The 20311-nt window shown below is 45.6% G+C and overlaps 1 protein-coding gene across 3 annotated transcripts in view; it reads left to right on the plus strand.

The window, feature by feature from the left end:
* The window catches only part of TMEM168 (transmembrane protein 168), a 66614-nt gene that overhangs the window by 29058 nt on the left and 17245 nt on the right, over window positions 1–20311 (plus strand). For 2 of the 3 annotated variants that reach the window (XM_029615457.1, XM_029615456.1), the window contains one exon: window positions 20125–20267. In XM_029615457.1, the coding sequence (XP_029471317.1) occupies window positions 20125–20267 (143 nt within the window). Of the gene's footprint in view, window positions 1–10975; window positions 11126–20124; window positions 20268–20311 lie in introns of those variants that run through there. The other variant, XM_029615458.1, reaches the window with a different exon arrangement.

Raw genomic sequence — 20311 nt, forward strand, 5'->3', positions numbered from 1 at the left:
AGAAGTGGGTTCAAAATTATTCCAACTGAGTAAAACAATAGGAGGAGGGTTCTGAAACCAATTGGGAACTGACGCAAAAGAAAGACAGAGATTCTGAATTTTGAGATTGAAGTGACCTGAGAAAGATTCAGCATTGAGAGAATTAGGAAGGGCAGCAGTGAAGGAAATAGGAGGAGTTAGTCTTTTGGCAATTTTGAAAAGAACTTTGGGATTATGTCCAACTTCCCGAATTTTCTTTGAGAAGGGATCTTTCATAGCATGGTTTGTTAAAGCCTGGAATTCAAGAAGATGGATCCGAAAAGATTGGACTTGTTCAGATGAAGGATTTTTTTTCCAAGCACGTTCAGTTTTCCTTAAGGAGGAACGGGCATCTTTGACATAAGATAAATAAAAATAAAACCAAGGGACTTTCGAAGAATTTAATGGCGTGGAAGACTCAAGAGGGGCAATTCGCTCAAGAACATCAAGTAAAATGGAGTCTCATTGGGGAAAATGCTGCGTCAAAATTGTCAAAAACAATAGATGAGAGAATTGGCGATAAGGAGTCATGGAAGAGAGTGTAATCTATGAGACCACGGCGAAACTGTGGAATGGCAAGAGATGTAGTGGAAATACCATCATTCCTGACTGGTAAAAGAAATTTGATACAATGATGGTCTGACCAAGGAATAGGAAATGAGCTTACAGATTGCATGCAGGGAGATGAGAGAGAATTATTAACAAAAATTAGGTCAAGTGTATGACCAAGCCTGTGGGTCGGGCATTGGACAATTTGCGTCCAACCGAGAGATTGAAGGATGTGTAGGAATAAATCACCTTGGTTAGATTGGGGAATGACATCATCATGTAAGTTGAAGTCCCCAAGGATGACCATATTGTTAAGATCAGCCTTAGAGAGAAGTAAAGATTCAAATAGAGGTGACAAATCATTAGACAAAAGCTTGGGAGGAGCATAAATTAAGCATAGCGAAAAGTCAACTCAAAAGTTCAGCAATTATATTTTTGCTCATTAAAAACATCTGAATGCATCATATGTTGATTTCCCAAATTCACCAGCATCTTTTACAAAAGAAGCAGGAAGAAGGGTTGTGCTAAACTTTCCATTTAGCAAAGATGGATATACTTCTATATATATCTCAGTGATGCTAAGAATGTATCTACTATTTTATGTGCATTAAAGAAGATGTTCATAGCAGAATCGTTAGACCTTGGGTAGATATAGAAGAGCTGACAAGGAACGTATGCTCAGATTCATGATGACTAGAGCTCTTATCATCCAGATCTGAAATAATGTGTATGGAAACCTGGCTTCCCATATCAGCCACCCCACAGCTCTTATGCTGAGGTGAAAGTGAACTCAGCTCAGAGAGTATATTGCTGTTCAGTTTGACACAAACAGGACAGAGTGTTCCTGCCGGAATGCCGTATTCAGAAACTGATGGTGCAAGAGCGTCTATTGACAAGCACTATCCGCTCCACAGTGTGATCTTATCTACATTTACTCGGTTTGATGGCGGCCTCCCTGTTGGTGGTACCGTGGACAAGGGCACATATACACCCCCTTCAGCGCACTCTGCTGGCTCGTTGGAGCCCACAATCTCAGGACTATTCAGTTTAGCTTCTCTTTCCAGTGGAAACCTGCATACAACTGCAGTAGTGGTTACAAGTGGATCATCCAAGAAAGGAGGTTTACCTAAGATCACTGAACTGGCTAGTACTCACTACAGATGCGAGCCTCCAGGGTTGGGTGTCTCACTGTCAAGAGTTTACAGTGCAAGGGCACTGGAGTACAGAAGAGTCTCTCTGGAGCATCATTCGGCTGGAGGCCTGTGCCATACAGTTGGCATGCTTGCGATTTGGCGACCGCTTGCAAGGTCAAGTGGTCCGGATAATGTTTGACAATGCGACGACGGTGGCTTACATCAATCGGCAGGGAGGAACCACGAGCCAGCAAGTGTCACAGGAACTAGCCCAACTTATGTAATGGGCTGAAGTGCATCTTAAGGAGATCTCAGCCTCACACTTTGCAGGAAAAGACTTTCTCAGCAGAGTCTGGATCCGGGTAAATGGGAATTGTCAAACAAGGTGTTCCAGCTCATAGAGAATTGTTGGGGCCTTCTGTTTTCTGGACCTGCTAACAACTTCTCACAATGCAAAGGTTCCTTGCTTCTTCAGTTGCATGAAGGATCAAAAATCCTTGAGAATCGATACCCTCATACAGGAGTGGCCGGAGGGAAAGCTGATGTATGCCTTTCCCCTGTGGTCCATGTTAGGCAGAATGATTTGAAGGATCGAGAGTCACTCAGGAATGGTACTTCTGGTGGCACCAGACTGGCCCAGGAGACTGTGATATGCAGATTTTTGAAGGCTTTTGATGTACTCTCCTCTTCTGGTTTCCGGCTCACAGGGATCTGCTATGGCAGAGGCCTATTCTTCATGTAGATCTGACTGTATTTTATCTTATGGCATGGCCCTTGAGAGAGCTTGGTTGCTGAAGCGTGGATATTGTAATCCGGTGATTGCCAACTTGCTGCGAGCTAGAACGTTCTCCACTTCCTTAGCCTATCTAGGGGTTTGGCGAATGTTTGAGGCTTGGTGTAAAGATTGAGGGGTTCTTCCTTATTTGATTAAGATCCTGCTCTTTTTGGAATTTTTGCAGGATGGATATCTATTGTTTATACATAAAGGGTTGGCCTTTAATTCATTTAAGGTATAGGTGCTGGCTGTTGACTATTCCAAGGTCAGGTGGATGGTGGACCCTTGTCTGTTTATCCAGATGTGGTCCATTTCTTAAAAGCATCTTTGTCCTTCCTTGTGGTTACTGATGCCTTTGTGAAGTTTTAATCTAGTTTTGCCGGGGGGGCGGCAAGGAGGCGGACGCTGCGATGTCTTCGCTGGCGGCGATAAGGTAAGCGCCGTTATTGTTGCCAGTGTCACGCCCAATAGCTCCACCTTTCACAGTGGCACTATTGGGTGCGAAATCCGCAGCTATAACACTGCGGCGGTGCAATGGCTGCCGGCTTTCGCAAGTCCACCTCCCCGCCCCCATTTTCGTTGGATTTATCCAGCTAAAATCTAGCCAGACAAGAGCCCCAGTATTCAAAAAATTGCCATTTAGCAGGAAAACTTGAGTTAACTAGCTGTTTTATTTATTAAAAATATTTATAATTCTGCAAATACAAGTTGTCCTGTGCTAAGGGATTACAGTTTAAAATATAAATACAATTTAAAAAAAACTAATAAAGAAAAAATCCTTAATACAACAGTTAAACAGGCAATTTAAATAAATGACTTCCAAGCTGTTAGGTTCATTGTTCTGAACCTGAGAAAGCAGATATAAATAACAGAGCTTTCAACTACTTATGAATAATAACTAAATCATCAATTACACACAGGGATTCTGATAAGATGTTCCATAAAAGAGGAGCCCTTACATGCAAAGCTCGGTTCCATGTTTTGGCAAGCCAAGCAGTCTTCACAAAGGGCACCTTGAGTAAAAAAAATTATCAGAGACTCACATAGATTGAGCGGGCAAATACAGTTTAAGCAAATCATTAAGAAAGTGGTCTGCCTAGTTTCATAATTTAAAAAAACTAATAACAATGTTGAAGTACACTCTCTGCTTAATGGAGAACCAGTGAAGTTTTCATAATAGCAGGGATACATGTTCCGATCGGTGGCCTCCCATTAGCAAATGAGCAGCCAAATTTTGTAAAACCTGAAGGGCCCTGGTAGAAGAAGCTGGAAGCCCAGAAAACAGTGCGTCATAATAATCAATAACTATAATTACAAAGGCTTGGGCAATAGTCTTGAAATCATTAGACTCTAAAAATGCTTTTTAAATGTCTAAGTAGACATAACTTGAAATATTCTGATCCTAAGTACCTGGTGAATGTGAAGTTTAAATGAAAGTCTTGAGTAAAAGATAAAACCCAGATTACAAACTGTGTTTTGAAAACAACTGAGGTCCCCCAACAAAGAAATAGACACAATATCGTGTTTGGCCAGAAACTCTCAATCCGAGAAACAAATTGCTTCAGTTTTCCCTATATTTAGCTTCAGTTTGTTTGAACACATCCAGTTATTAATCGGTGAAAAGGTACTAGAAATCCTATTTAGCACCCTAGAGGGATCACTGATAACCAGAAAGTAAAGCTGAACATCATCACCGTATAGACTAAATAGGATGGAATTTTGCTTCAACAAAGGATATAAAGGTCTCATATAAACATTAAAAAGTGCGGCTGATAGCAGAAGATGGAACATATCAGTCAATAACAACTTGTTGTTACCTCATCTTAAAATATGAGTACTGCTCCTCCAAACCAAATTTCTGTAAACGCTCTAATGAAATAGCATGGGAGACCATGTCAAAAGTGGATGAAACATCCAAAAAAATCACAGTCCCTCCTTTATCAAATTGCTGTGAAAGAAAATCTGTCACAGGTAACAAGTTCTCTGTACTGTACTTGTTTTTTCCAAAATCCACACTGATAGACGTGTAATTATATCATTATCCTGAAGAAATTCATCAAACTGAGTATAAACAACTTTTTCGAGTAGCTTCCTAATGGTGATTAAGATGGAAATGGGCCAGTAGCTACAGGGTAACTCAACAGCCAAATTGTTCCTCTTAAGGACGAGCCATACTACCACTTTCTTCAAAGCAACTGGAACAATTCCCTCACGGAGAGAATAGTTCACAAGTTGCACAAATATATCAACTAAATTTTGTGAATATAAAACTGAAAACGAGCAAGGGTCTAAAATACTGGAGGACTTTTTAAGTTGACCCATAACATCTTCAATTTCAGATCTACCAACCACAATGAAATTACAGTTAGGGACAACAGTTACATAAAGGTGGTCCATTTACATTGGGGCAAATAGGGAGAGAGGAAGGCTGTGATACTGGCAGTGTTAAGCTGATCTTTTGAAGAATAGAGTTAGCAAAAACTTAAGGGCTAAATTGAAATTGACATTACTACTTCCTAGGACCACCAATCAAAAAACTAATAGTCCTTGTGGGTGATTTAAGGGAGGACTGAAGCTGGGTCCTAAAACCATTTCTGATAGCCACAAAGAGAGCCCTGTATTCAGCCCACAGCTTAATAAAATGCTGGTGGGAGGAGGTAGTGGAACACTTCCACCATTTCCTTTCTGCCTTCCTCATCTCCCTTTTGCTGCATATTAATTCATGATTGTACAATGGCACCCTACAATTCACATGGAGCTTGGTTTCAGCTTTGCACAGTACAATTTTATCCCTTATTGACAACAGGCCGGAATTCAGTGTTAGCTAGATTATTAGCTGAGCTGAAGTCTAGATTATTGCTAGCCAATAACTAAATGGCTTTGAATATGAACCTCAATATGTTTTTCATGCTGTTGCAATATGAATGGATAAACTAGTACTGTTCTAGTTTGTGTGATTTATTGTCTTGTCTGGCCAGGACTGGTAATGACATTTAGGTAATTTAATATCGAGAATTAGAACATGCATGGTAAAGCATATCTTTTCAACCACAGTTTAGTTATAGCTCTTTTAATATTCTTACAGTCTAGACTTTCAGCTTCACCTTAAAATAGCATAGGGGTGATGAGCTAGTATCTGAAGAGCATGTTATCAGGTGTCGGATAATATGCAGCAAAATGTTTCATAATAGGCATAGTCAATGGGAATATATCTGAATAAAGCAACTATGCTGATCAGAAATATTACTGTTAAATGTTTTGAAGCATTTTCTCTGTAATTCTAGGCTTAGTTTGCTTCAGGAGCTTTCTGTTCTCTGCTTGGCTGTTTTCCAGTCCCTTTTTTTATATCTCTGAAAATGTCTAATGCTATAGTTTAGAACCATATACCCCAAGGGACATCTCAGTTTAGCCTACTTTTGCAATCAGCTAAGTCTAAAGTTTATCTCTAATGCATTCCTTCTGTCCTTCCTCTTTCTATTGTATTTTCAGCTCTCATCACTTGGTTTTGTTATTAATTTATTTCCCTCATTCATCACTTCCTATTGTTTTCTGTTGATTTTCCCAGTACTATATCAGGGTCATAACTCTCCAAAGGTAGTCTGTCCATCATGAAATGTGCTTATTGATAACATTCTCAAGTTCATTTAGCATTTCTTTTCACTTGTGGCTGGCCCTGCTACACAATCCTCCTCCTATTAATTCAGCAGATAACAAAGGCCTGAACATTATTTATGAGAAACACTATGTTACTGGAATCATTTCAGGACATTTTATAATTGAAGGGCTAGATTACTTTAGCATGCATATGTTAAAATATCACTTGCAGTTTCTTAAAGTGTTATGTATGTACATTAACGCTGGTCATATTCAAATAATGAGGTTTGTTCAGTTTTCACACCGTTGGAACTCGATAAATTGATACTTTTCTAATTGGTGCTGGAGAAACAGCAGTGGTAGAAAAGAAAATCCAGACTCACTTTCCTCAGTGATTTTACTGGCTTAGTTAAGATTACAGATGCAATTTACTTGCTGCTCTGGCTGCGAGGTTTTACAGTCGAATACAATCCAGATTCATTGAAAAAGGCATGCTCCATCCTTTCTCCCTCTATCTGCAAATGTTTGCCATCTGTTCTACTGAAAACTACTGTCATCCAGTCCTTCAGATTTTGCAGTACTATATTAATTCCAAATGGCTTCTTAGTAGTGTTAGTTCAATGGAGTGTACTCCTATCTTAAATTTTGATTATATTTACCAAATGAATAATTTCATGATATATAACTGCTTTAGACTTTAACAGTATATACTTCTGGTTTATCTGAGGCTCCAGATTTACATATAATCAATGTAAAAACCACATTCACTGGTCATCAACCACATTGATTATTACTTCTCTGTATACCAAGGAATTTTGTAGAATAGATATAGAGGATCCTCAACTCCTCCAGAACACAGTAGCTAGGTTGTTGGTAGGGGGAAAAGCAACAATACTATGCTGGCTCTGAAGGAGTTGCTTTGGTTGCTTGTTTAAAGTTCTGTGCATAGATTTTAAATGCCTTAACTGAATGGACCCTGAATAGTTGACAGTTGTTATACTATCAGCTATCCAGAAATCTTAAATTATTGCTGCAAGCTTTACTGATTACTCAGTCGCTGTCAGCAGTAAACTAACATCTATCAGGTGGAAAGCTTTTGTTATTTTGCACAGACCATGTGGCATGCTATCCCCACTGAAGTTCACACCAAAACTTATTTCCTTTCCTTCAGGAAAATAATTGACTTGATTGTTAAGACACATTTTTGGCTAGTTAGGATGTCAGTAGATTTAATGGAATCTTCTTTTATTATGATTTTTTAAAACTTTTATTATAGCTACTGTATTTTTATTGTAGTGGCATATTTAACTGTAATATAATCCACTTTGTAATGGTAATGGCAATGGCACACCAGAATATCAAATGAAATGAAATATATTTTCGGTGGCAGTCACTTCAGCCCGCAGAGTCGTTGAATTCCAGGCCTTAATGATTTATCCACGTTCTATTGTTTCATCAGAATAAGTTACTGCCGCACACTTGTCCCTAGTTCTCGTCTAAGGTGGTATTTTTTCACCTTAACCATTAAATTGCTTTCCAGCATTTTTTCTTAGTACCCATGCTTTCCAAGGTGAACAGGGCCTACACTATTTGGAAGGCAAAAGAAATTCTTCCCGGAGTGGGCATTAGCCCTTAGAAGGTCCATCCAACTTTTTGTTTCATTTCACTTGCTGCAACCAAATGAACCATTTCTAATTGGATAGCGGATACCATCTCCTTTCGTTATGTCCAAGCAGATCTGATTCTAAAAGATCATGCCAAGGCTCATAATGTCAGAGCCATGGCTGCGTTAGTTTCCCATCTGGGATCAGCTTCTATTGAGGTGATTTTAAAGGCTGGGACATGGCCTTCTGTCCACACACTAAATTCTCATTATTGTTGGGACACTGACTCCTAGTGCAACAGTAAGTTTGGTCAGTCTGCTGTGTAGGGTCTTTATGAGGGATAGAATCTGACTCCCTCCACTCCCATTTTTTATGATTTTGAGTTGTCTTCTTTTGGGGAGGAAAAAAAGAACAGAAATGAATAGGAGTCTAACTCCATAAAAATATTGTTGACCTGCTCATTGGCAGTCCATTATTTTCTTCTTTTTGTTGGAAAAAAATCCCTTAGAGATTTCCACTTGTATGGCTGACTAATCTACTCTAGCCCCCAAGTTCATTCTCCCTGTTATTTGTATCTGCGCCTCGGCCTTCCTGTTATATGGTTTTGTTCAGTTAACCCCCAAGTTTGATGTAAACCGGCCTGATATGAAGCTTGTCATGAAGTTCGGTATAGAAAAATGGTAAATAAATAAAATAAAATCCTGCTGACTGCGGAGAAAACTAAGTGGCTTACCTGTAATAGGTATTTTCTGTGGACAGCAGGATAATTAGTCATAAATACCCTCCCATTTTCCCTTTGTGAAATTGGCTGCTTAATTTTTACATTGGACTGATGAGGGAGGCCCCTTGTGGCAGCAGAACAGGAAGTTCTGCGTACGTCAAATAAAGCCTTCTAGATGTTTCTATGACTTGTTATGAAATGCTCCATGTTGGCAGCATCAGATAACATCATCCATTTGTGTGGCTGATTATTCTGCCATCTATGGAGAACACCCATTACAGATAAGTAACTTGGTTTTACTGGTATTCCTACAATCTGAAAAATTCTGTTATTTAGCTGCTGAGCAGAAATACTGAAGAAATGAAAGTATAACTTTGCCAATGGCATCAATCTAGAACCTGCTTGTTTGCAAACAATTCCACATAACTTTGAATGTTATTAATTCTGACTACTTGAACTTTTTTTTTTTGTTGTTGCACTAATTTTTATCTGATATTTAAGTCTTTAAACGCTGAATAATTGCTGGAAAATTTTACTAAGAAAAATGGAAAAAGAGAGAAACTAAGAGAAACTATGCTATTTGCTTGGTGTACACTATATGAAAGAGAAGAACACATAAATAAGGATTCATGGAAAACACCAAAAATCAGCAACAAAGAGGAGAATGCAGACATTTTTTTACATCATTCATTATTTGAAGTGAGCTGAAGTGCAATTTTATCAAATCTACCTATTGGGGAATGCTTGGTCCTATGATAAAAGGTGAGGTAACATATTTAAGCACTTGGACACAAGGAGGTAGGACTGTTCTGTGGTTGCATCTGATAAAGTGATTCTAGTGCTGACACAAGTTGCATTTGAGTACCATAAAGCTCCCAAGATATGTTGAATATTGTTAATCAGCACAGATTGCCTATGATACTGTATAATGTATTGAAATTTAATCATTTTAAAAGTAACTAGCTAATAGTAGCAAGGGTATATACTTTTTAGGACACTATCTTTGATCAGCTGATTGCAAATGACCATTCAAGCTGCTCAAAATGTTCTAACATGTAATACAAGCAGAGCCCCTAGCCTGCCATGAAATGGCAGAAAGGGCCACACAATCCAGTCTTTGCTGCAGAATTCCCCATTCCCTGCAGAATCACTGGTAAATCAAAAGCCAAGTCAAATTAGAAGTAGAGATCATGGCAGTGGCCCCATCATCGGCACAGTATCTCAGACTGCTTTCTGTTCCTCTAGTGCCCATTACTGGAATGTAGCCATCTCAGTCACATGGTTCAAAATACAACCCTATGGATCCTGGCAACAGAAGAAGAGGAATTAGCTAGAGGCACCACTGCTGTCTCTTTCTAACATCTAAGATCAAATCAGTGAGGAAGGGATTGATTTGGGGGTGGGGAAGAGTAAATTGGCTAGGGGAAGAAGTTTTAACCTTGTGAGAGTGAGTGAGGGTATCAAAGGGGTGTATGTTTTAAAAGAAGGAATCAATGTAGAGATCTGGTATCTCCCTCTTCCCAGTCCAGGATGCCCCTCCATCTTCTGCTTATTGTTCAGTTCCCATTTCCTTTCCTCTTTTCCTCTGATCCCCCTTCCCTCTGCTCTTTGATTCCCCATCTTCTCCTTCCTCTGCACTTTGAGTGCGCCCTCCCACAATATTCCTGTTCCATCTCCTCCAAGATCCTCTTTCCTGTCCCCTTTCTCCCTTCCCAGCACAGTCCTTAAGATCCTTTTTCCATAAAGAAAAAAATAATAAATGATCTGGATACAAAATATAGGAAAATAATTTTATTTTTATAAACAAAATCCAAATTTGCAGTATTTATTGTGCCGCAGAATTTCAGAAACTTTGCCATAGAATTTTCTAATACCGCAGAATCTACACTTGAGCTGCCACAGGAAATTGGAGGATGTGAATGCAGACTGTGGGATATTTAAAAGGATTATACTTAAGGTTAACTGGTAATACCTTTGTTGAACAGAAATTTGAAAAAAAAAAAAAGTGACACATTTTGATTGCTTTTATTCCTCGCATGTTTAGTTTTCTCTTCATGTAGTCTGTTTCTAGATGTTTTCTGTTTTTGAAACTTTACTTAACATTTATCTACTGTGGATTTAACTCTTATCAAGAGTTTTATTGAACCTATAACTATCCCCTTGCAACGATTTCTTTTTCAAATGTAATTAATTTGATTGAAAGTTTCTCAAATGATATTTAGAAAATGTGTAACAAGGAACTTAGAGTTGGATTTTCCATCGACAAACAGGGCTGAATTAGCCATGACACAATGGTGATATCATCTGATGGCACCAAATGGACCCTTTTCTCCTAGCTCATAAAGCTTTTGCTGAACTGAGCATTCATGGGAGTTCCTGGTGCATGCTGCCTCATGAGGCCCCACAGTCTTTTTTTTTTTTTTGTCTGAGCTTCTGCATGGATGGATATGATCTCTAAGTTGTTTGGTACTTGATAATTTCTTTAGTTGTAACTCACTTTGAGTTGCTCCACTGCCTCAGCTACCCCTCAACAGTACTTTTCAGTGGTATGTCCAAAACAAGAAGGCTGTATCCAGTAGCTTCAAGGACTGGATGTGTGTGGCCATCAATGATGCCCATGATATTTGTTATAAATCTCTAGGTCCAGACCACAATGCAGAAACTGCTAGGACTGTGGCTGAAAGTCACCGAGGTGCCAGAAGAACATAGCTTGGAAGATAGAATTTCACAGGTTGGTGAAAAGCTGAAGTTGTTCCTCCTCTTGGATTGGGGCCTCTTTATGTTCCCTTCATGCCATTGAGTAAAAGCTCCTCTAGCAAAGCTCCCCTTCTGTGGCACTGGTTTCCAGCTCCAGCAGGGTTGAGCAAAGCACAGAAGCACTGCAAACTAGGGTCTGTAAGCACTTTGCAAGCCCCACACAGCTCATCAAAGCATATGTTCATATTCCCATCTATCAATCCCATTGGAAATACCTCTTTCATAGTGGATTCCTCTCACTACCAATAAAAGGTCCTTCCCTGTACGTACAGGATCAGTCCAGACGGTGGGTTATGTCCCCCGTCCAGCAGATGGAGTCAGAGTAAAGTTTTGAGGGTGCTGGTATATAAGCTGGTGCACCCTCCTAGATCCTCAGTATCTCTCTGACTCCAGCAGATGTGAGGAGGGGATCTCATGGTTTCCCCTATTTAGTGGTTTTCCGCTATACATTTACTGATTTTTCTATCTTTCGTATGATGGATCAAGTTTGAAAAAAAAGAGGAAGAAGGAAACTTTGTTCCTGTCAGAGGGAAGCCGGTTCCCTTGGCCCCTCTGCTGATCCTGCCATCAGGACTGTCTTACCTGCTCTGTTTGTCTCTCGCGCTCCTTGTATTCTTGAGGGGTAAGCTGGGGGAAGCGGGTTGTTTGGGGCTTGTGTTCCTTTTCTTTCAGCACAGGTTCGGCGCAGCCTGAGGTGGATGCTGGTGGGGCCAGCCTCTCCCCTCCTTTCTCTCGCGGCGACGCGCCTCCCCCGCGGCCCTGCGACGCTCATTCCCCGGGGCCGCAGGCGGCAAGGAGGTCCCATTCCCCTGCCGCCCCCGGGGTTGAGGGTGTTTGGGTGGTGGTTGAGGGCACGGCGAGCCCGCTCTCCCCGCGCCGCGATCGTCGTCTACTGCGTGCTCGGGCTGCTGCGTCTGTTTCGGGCCTCGCGCGATGCAGCGCGCTCGTTGCCCGTCCTGCGGCGGTCCGAGTCACGGCGCCTCGAGGGACGGTCCGTGTGGTCGATGCCCCCCCGGGGGTGAAGCGGGCGCCGGCCCACCGACGACCTCGCCGCCGCGCTCGGAGCGCCGCGGCCCTCGAGGGATAGCCCCGCCCCCGTCTTTGGCGGGAGCGGTGGCCATCTTAGAGTTAGAGGGCAGCGTGGGCTCAGACACGGAGGAGCCGTCGGATGATTTTCTGCCTTCCGCGCCCCCGATCTTGGATGCCGGGCCTCTGCCTTCCTCGGCCGGACCCTCCAGGGACCCCATGCCTCCGCCCTCGGCGGTGCCGCTCAGTTTTTCGGCGGATTTCGTGGTACTTATGCACCAGGCTTATTTGCAGAGCCTGACTCCTCAGGGGGGAGCAGTTCTCTCTCCTCCCCCCGCCAAGTCCCCCAGACCCTCGGGCGCTACGACATCGATACCGGGGGCCGTAGGGAGCGGCGCCACGGGGGCCCAGAGTATACCGCTGTTCCTAGGTGGTCCGTCGCCCTCGCCGGATCCGGGGGGCGACCCTTTGGCACAAGTGGATGATGATTTGGGCGTAACAGCACACCTGGAATGCGATGACCCACGGGTCCTTCGCATCTTTCGCAAGGAGGAATTGGCGGATCTCATCCCTCACGTTCTCAAGGAACTGGATCTCGACCCTCCCATTGAGCCACCGGGACCCCCGGCTCCTTCCGTAGCCTCCGCTACCTCTAAGGGGGACCCTGTCTTGGCAGGCCTGCGTCCCATAGCGAAGACTTTTCCCATTCACGATTCCTTTCTCCATCTTCTGGTGAGAGAGTGGGATAACCCGGAGGCGTCCCTTCGGGTCGGCAGGGCAATGGACAAGCTCTATCCTCTTCCGGGGGACTTCCTGGACCTTCTTAGGGTCCCCAAGGTTGATTCAGCGGTGTCCGCCGTCACGAAGAGAACTACCATCCCGGTCACAGGGGGCACCGCGCTGCGAGATATACAGGATAGAAAGCTGGAGGTCGCCCTCAAGAAGATCTTCGAAGTCTCGGCGCTGGGGGTCCGGGCGGCTATCTGCGGTTCTCTGACTCAGAGAGCCGGGCTTCGATGGGTTCAACAGCTCCTCACCTCTCAACAGTTACCGCCCGAGGAGGCAGCCCAGGCAGACCGTCTGGAGGCGGTCATTGCTTACGGGGCAGATACCCTGCACGATCTGCTGAGGGTCCTGGCGAGGACCATGGCCTCGGCTGTTTCTGCCAGGCGCCTTCTGTGGCTCAGAAACTGGGCGGCGGACGCCTCTTCCAAGGCGAGTCTGGGAGCTCTGCCCTTCAAAGGCAGGTATCTCTTTGGAGAAGACCTCGATCAGATCATAAAGACCCTGGGTGAAAATTCGGTCCACAGGTTGCCTGAGGACCGGCAGCGTGGTTTTCGATCGTCCTCTGGAACTCCCAGGAATCGCTACCGCGCCCAGAGGCGTTACCGAGGTTCCAGGCCGCAGGGACCTAGGACACCTTCCACCAGGTCGCAAACGTGGACGCGGCCCTTTCGGGGTCGCAGACCTGCCAGGGACTCCTCGGCACAGGGAGCCTCGGGCAAGCCTTCACAATGATGCCAGGCCAGTCCATTCCTCGCTGCCCCGGATTGGAGGTCGCATTGCTTTGTTTCGCGAGGAATGGACCAACATCACCACGGACCAATGGGTCCTGGACATCCTAAGCGACGGTTACGCGTTGGACTTTGTGCGGGCGCCCAGGGACCGCTTCATTTTCTCTCCCTGCGGGTCAAGTCTCAAGCGCCTGGGAGTGCAACACACGCTAGACAGGCTGTTGACCCTAGGAGCCATTTCGCCCGTCCCCTTAGGAGAGGTGGGCTCGGGGCATTATTCAATTTACTTCGTGGTTCCCAAAAAGGACGGATCCTTTCGTCCCATACTGGACCTCAAGGAAATCAACAAGGTGCTCCGGGTCTCCAAGTTTCGCATGGAAACACTCCGCTCTGTGATTGCAGCGGTGCATCAAGGGGAGTTCTTGGCTTCCCTCGACCTCACGGAAGCGTATCTGCATATTCCGATCCACCCGGCCCATCACAGATTCCTTCGCTTCAAGATCTTGGGACAACATTTTCAGTTCCAGGCTCTGCCCTTCGGTCTGGCGACCGCGCCCAGAACCTTCACCAAGATTATGGTGGTGGTAGCGGCCGCTCTCCGGAAGGAGGGCATTTTGGTTCACCCTTACTTGGACGACTGGCTCATTCGTGCGAAGTCTCTGTCGCAGGGACGGGCGGCGGTCGACAGGGTGGTGTCCTTCCTACAGTCCCTTGGCTGGGTGGTGAACTTCAGCAAAAGCAACTTGCGGCCAGCCCAACAGTTGGATTTCCTGGGAGCGCGTTTCGACACGGCTCTGGGCAAGGTCTTCCTGCGTCTGGACAAGGCTCAATCTCTGCGGGATCAAATCATCCGGTTTGCTTCTCTTCCGACACACACGGCGTGGGATTATCTCCAAGTCCTAGGGTCCATGGCGTTCGCGATCAGCTTGGTGCCCTGGGCCTTCGCACACCTGCAGCCTCTACAAATGTCCTTGCTCTCGAGGTGGAAACCAGTCTCTCAGGACTACCAGGCGGTTCTCCCGCTCCCTCCGGCCGCCAGGTCCAGCTTGAGGTGGTGGCTGGATCCCAGGAACCTAGCTCAAGGCTGCTCCCTGGAAACGCCGGACTGGGTAGTGGTCACTACCGATGCCAGTCTGTCCGGTTGGGGAGCTGTGTGTCTCAGGAGCTCGACTCAGGGCCGGTGGACAACGGACCAGTCGACCTGGTCAATCAACCGCCTGGAGACCAGGGCGGTTCGTCTGGCCCTCGTGCAGTTCCTGCCTCTGATCAGGGGTCGAGCGGTTCGAGTCCTCTCCGACAATGCGACGACGGTGGCGTACATCAACCGGCAAGGGGGCACCAAGAGCCGCCTGGTCGCGTGGGAGGCCGCGCGCCTGATGGCGTGGGCGGAGCGTTTCCTGGATCAATTGGCGGCGTCCCACATTGCCAGGGTGGACAACATTCAAGCAGACTTCCTGAGTCGTCAGGTTTTGGATCCGGGGGAGTGGTCTCTCTCCGACGGGGCGATGTTGCTCATCTCCCGCCGGTGGGGGACGCCGGCGATGGATCTCATGGCGTCCGCCGCCAACGCAAAAGCTCCTCGCTTCTTCAGCCGCAGACGGGAGCGCGGCGCGGAAGGCGTCGATGCTCTGGCTCTCCCCTGGCCCACTCGGATTCTACTCTATGTCTTTCCCCCCTGGCCACTGGTGGGAAAGGTGATCCGGAGGGTGGAGCGACACTGCGGTCAGGTCATCTTGGTGGCTCCGGAATGGCCGCGGCGTCCATGGTTCGCGGATCTGCTCGGCGTGTCGGTGGACGGTCCACTTCGACTCGCGCACCTTCCACGTCTTCTGCATCAGGGCCCAGTATTTGTGGAGCAGGCGGAACCCTTCTGTCTTGCGGCGTGGCTTTTGAGAGGAGGGGGCTCCTGAACAAGGGCTACGCTATTCCCGTGGTGGACACACTCCTCAAGGCGCGTAAGGCGTCAACATCGGTCGCCTATGTGCGGGTTTGGAAGGTCTTTGAGGTTTGGTGCTCGGCGCGGGGTGCCCTCGCGACCGAGGCTTCACGACATCACATCCTGGCGTTCTTGCAGGACGGGCTGGAGAAGGGTCTTTCCTACAATTCGCTTCGAGTGCAGATGTCAGCCCTCGCGTCCTTGGCTCGCGCCTCAGGCAGGCCGGATCCGTCCTCCCATCCGGACATATCCCGGTTCCTCAGGGGAGTCAAGCACTTGCGGCCGCCGGTGCGTCCTCTCTGCTCCTCCTGGAGTCTCAACTTGGTACTACGTGCCCTGGGGGGGCTCCCCTTCGAGCCTTTGCGTCAGGCTTCCATCAAGGACGTCACCCTAAAGACGATCTTCCTGGTTGCTATAGCTTCGGCAAGGCGTATCTCAGAGCTACAGGCGCTGTCGTGCAGGGAGCCCTTCCTGCGGTTCACGGACTCCGGGGTTTCTCTGCGAACGGTGCCCTCGTTCTTGCCTAAGGTGGTCTCCTCGTTTCACTTGAACCAGGTGGTGGAACTTCCAGCCTTCTCAGTGGACGCCCCTGCGGCGCTTCGGTGCCTGGATGTTAAACGAGCGATTCTTCGCTATTTGGAGGTGACGAATGAATTTCGGATATCCGATCATCTCTTTGTCCTTTGGTCCGGTGCTAGAAAGGGCCAACAGGCGACAAAGACTACCATCGCGCGCTGGCTCAAGGAGGCGGTGGCTGCTGCTTATATTGGTTCCGGGAAGGATCCTCCGGCGGGCATCAAGGCCCACTCGTTGCGGGCCCAGGCCACTTCCCATGCAGAGTCTCAACTCGTCTCCATACAAGAAATCTGCAGGGCGGCGACTTGGAAGTCTCTCCACACTTTTTCCAGACACTACAGACTTCATGTACCAGTAGAGGAGGCTGGTTCGTTTGGGGACAGGGTACTTTGAGCAGGGTTCTCAGGGACCCACCCGGTTTAGGGAAGCTTTGGTACATCCCACCGTCTGGACTGATCCTGTACGTACAGGGAAAAGAAAATTACTTCTTACCTGCTAATTTTCGTTCCTGTAGTACTAGGATCAGTCCAGACGCCCACCCGGTGTGAACCTGCTCGACTATTATCTCCTGTCCTTTTGTTCTCTACTCTTCCCCTTCGGGGGTAGTGGTTATTTGCGTGTTGTTCTGTTTGACAGTTCTCATTGCACGTTGCATCAATTTGGTTAGCTGTCTAAGCTTTTGTTTGCATTTATGCTTGATCCATCATTCTTGCTCTGTCCAGTTCTCTGGCTTGGCTTTGATATTCTCGATACTGAGGATCTAGGAGGGTGCACCAGCTTATATACCAGCACCCTCAAAACTTTACTCTGACTCCATCTGCTGGACGGGGGACATAACCCACCGTCTGGACTGATCCTAGTACTACAGGAACGAAAATTAGCAGGTAAGAAGTAATTTTCTTTTCCTTTTGGGCACTCTGCATCCCTGAGGGTCTCCACAAAAAGCCTAGCAGTAGAGCAGCAGCAGCAGTACACCTTTGAGGTCAGGGCATTTGTATCCTTCCTTACATGGACAGCTAGTTAGTGATGGGGCCTTCCCAAGCAAGGGTACTGGACCTGCAGAAGACAAACCAGCTCCTTCATTCATTAGGGTTCATTATCAACTTCAAGTCAAACCTTGTTCCGACCCAAATAATCTAATTCATCAGGGCATGGATCAGCTTCCTATAAGTAGCCATTGCTTAATACTGGCATTAGTAGCATATGATCTATTTTAATATATATGTATTTGCCAGGTACTTGTAACCTTAATTGGCCACTGTTGGAAACAGGATGCTGGGCTTGATGGATCCTTGGTCTGACCCAGTATGGCAGCTTTCTATGTTCTTATGTTCCTGGAGAAGAGAATGTTCCTCCCATTGGAAAGAGTATGCTGCCTTCGAGTTTTGAGCCAGAGCCTACTGTAGCAGGATCAAGTCCCAGCCTGAAAAGGTTTGATTATCCTGGGACATATGGCGGCAGTGGTGCATGTGGCTCCCATGACCCGTTGCAACATGCAGATTCTCCGGTGGAGCTTCTTTACTCAATGGGATCAGTTGCTTCAGCCCTTGTTCCCTGTGAGCTTCACCACAAATGTGAAAGGGTCTTTCCAATGGTGGCTAGACCCAAACATACTGGAAATGGGAGCTCCCCTTTGACTTCTGCCTCATCAAGTAACACTGGCAACGGATGCATCCACCAGGGATGGGGGCGCACATTCTGGCTCTTTCAGAACCCAAAGAGTTCTGAAAGAGCCAGAATGTCTGTTTCAGATAAATCTGGAGCTACAAGAAATCAGACGTGCATTGACAGTTTTTTCACATCTCCTTTGGAGAAAGAGAATTCTGATCCAAACCGACATCCAAGTAGAAATGTTGTTTGTGAATAAACAAGGAGGCATAGGATCATGGACCCTTTGCCATGAATCCCTAAGAATTTTGGAGTGGGCTTGTAGCAACAAACCCTTCCTGCAAATGACCTACCTTCCTGGGATCTCCAACAAATTGGTAGATCGCCTCAGCAGAGTGTTTCATCCCAAGAAGTGGTCTCTAGATCAAACAGTGGCAGATGGGTTGTTCGATCTCTGGGATCACTTGTTGATCGATTTGTTCATATCAAAGAACAAGAGGAAAATAGAAAAAGTTTGCTCCATTCTTCAAAGCAAGTTCAGGTCTGCTTTGACTGCTTTTCTGCTCAAGTGGGATGCATATCTGTTGTATGCTTTTCCACCACTTCCGCTGGTAGCAAGAAGACACTGAAGGACTGGATGCACCTGATCCTCATTGCTCCAGTGTGGCCCAGAGAAGTATGGTTCTCTTATTTCATCTGATTGTCAATCAGTGATCCAATCCCTCTGGGATCCAGTCCGATGTTGGTAACTCAAGGAGGGTTGTCTGTGTCATCTCATCTTGACAATATAGATGTTGAACCCTCGCTAGTGACATTGTCTAAGGAAAGCAAGGATATTGTAATCTCCACCAGGAAGTCTTCAACTAGAAGAGCTTACAGTTTTAAATGGAAAAGAATTTCATCTTGGAGTAAAGCAAGCTCACTGGACTTGTTGGCCTGCGAGCCAAAGGAGCTGCTACAGTCCTTCTTCTCCCTCTCCTCTTCGAGTCTCAGTACGTCATCAGTCAAAGTGCATCTCCATGCCATTGTGGCTTACTACATCCAAATGGATGGCAAACCAACATCCATACATTCTTTAGTGTTAGACTTGTGGCATATGAGACTTCTGGTCACCAAGCCACCGGTGCCATGGGATCTCACAACTAATGAAACTGCCTTATGAGCCATTAGAATTGGCTTCCTTAAAGTTCTTCACCTGGAAAGCAATGTTCCTAGTAACCATTATGTTGGCTTTAAAAATCAGTGAGCTTCAGACAGTGAGTGGTTCATTACTCGCTGTACATGCAGTTTTTCCACAACAGAGTGGTGCTCTGCATTCACCCCAAGTTTCTGCCAAAAGTGGTTTTGGCTTTTCATCTGAATCAAGCCATTGTGTTGCTCATGTTTTCCCAAGACTTTATGCACATGAACACCCTCCATTCACTGGACTGCAAAAGAGCCTTGGCATATTATCTGAAGAGAACTCAACCACATTGTCAGGCTTCTCAACTTTTTGACTCTTACGATCCTAACAGACTAGGATTGGTGGTTGCAAAGCACATATTGTCCAGGTGGCTGGCAGACTGCTGTGCTCTGGCTGGCCTCCAGCTCAGACTCTGTCAAAGCTCATCAAGTGAGAGCCAGGGCTACTTCAGTGGCTCATCTGTGAACCATGCTTAAAAGCTGCAACTTGGTTCTCACTTCACACCTTTACGGCCCATTACTTTCTGAACAATCTATCAAGAAGTGACAGTAATTTTGGGCAAGCAATTTTGCACAGCCTGTTCTCCCAATAATCCATTCTCCATGGTGCAGTCTGGGTTGCTTTTCAGTAAGTACACCTCTGCAACTCTCAGTTAGGAACTCCCCACATGTCATGGCTAATTCAGCTCTGCTTGTCAATGGAGAAAGCAAGTTTGTTTACTGTAAACGGGGTTCTCTGTAGATCAACTGAAGCACTCAAGAGGCAGTTGGTGTGCAGGAACTCCCATGCTTGCTCAATAAAGCAAAAGCTCTATGAGCTAAATGAGAAGAGTTTGTTCTGTCCCATCAGATGGCATCACCCATGTGTCATAGCGAAGTCATCTTGCTGTTTATGGAGAACCCTATTTTACGGTAAGCAAACTTGCCTTCTCTGCAAGTTGTAATGCTTTTTTTTTTTTTTTTTTTTTTGGAGTAATGTAAAAGTAATCCAAAGAAGATGTAGTATGTTAACCTTCTAGACCTTATAGGTCTTTTCTTTAGATGTAACTCTAAAATGTGTTTTATTGGGAGGGGGTTTCCTCTATCTTAATTTGGAAGACTGACTTTGTAAACACTTTTTCTTTTAAACAGTCTTCTAATGGAATCTTTATGAGTGTGTTCCTGATGGTTTTACCGCTGGAATCTATGGCTCATGGGCTTTTCCATGAACTGGGCAACTGTTTGGGTGGAACATGTGTTGGATATGCTGTTGTGATTCCTACCAGTTTTTGCAGGTATAGTTACCTTTCTTAATTGCACCTTATACAGATAATATTGT

This window comes from Rhinatrema bivittatum, chromosome 9 (genome assembly GCF_901001135.1).
Source record: "Rhinatrema bivittatum chromosome 9, aRhiBiv1.1, whole genome shotgun sequence".
NCBI classification, from domain to species: Eukaryota; Metazoa; Chordata; class Amphibia; order Gymnophiona; family Rhinatrematidae; genus Rhinatrema; species Rhinatrema bivittatum.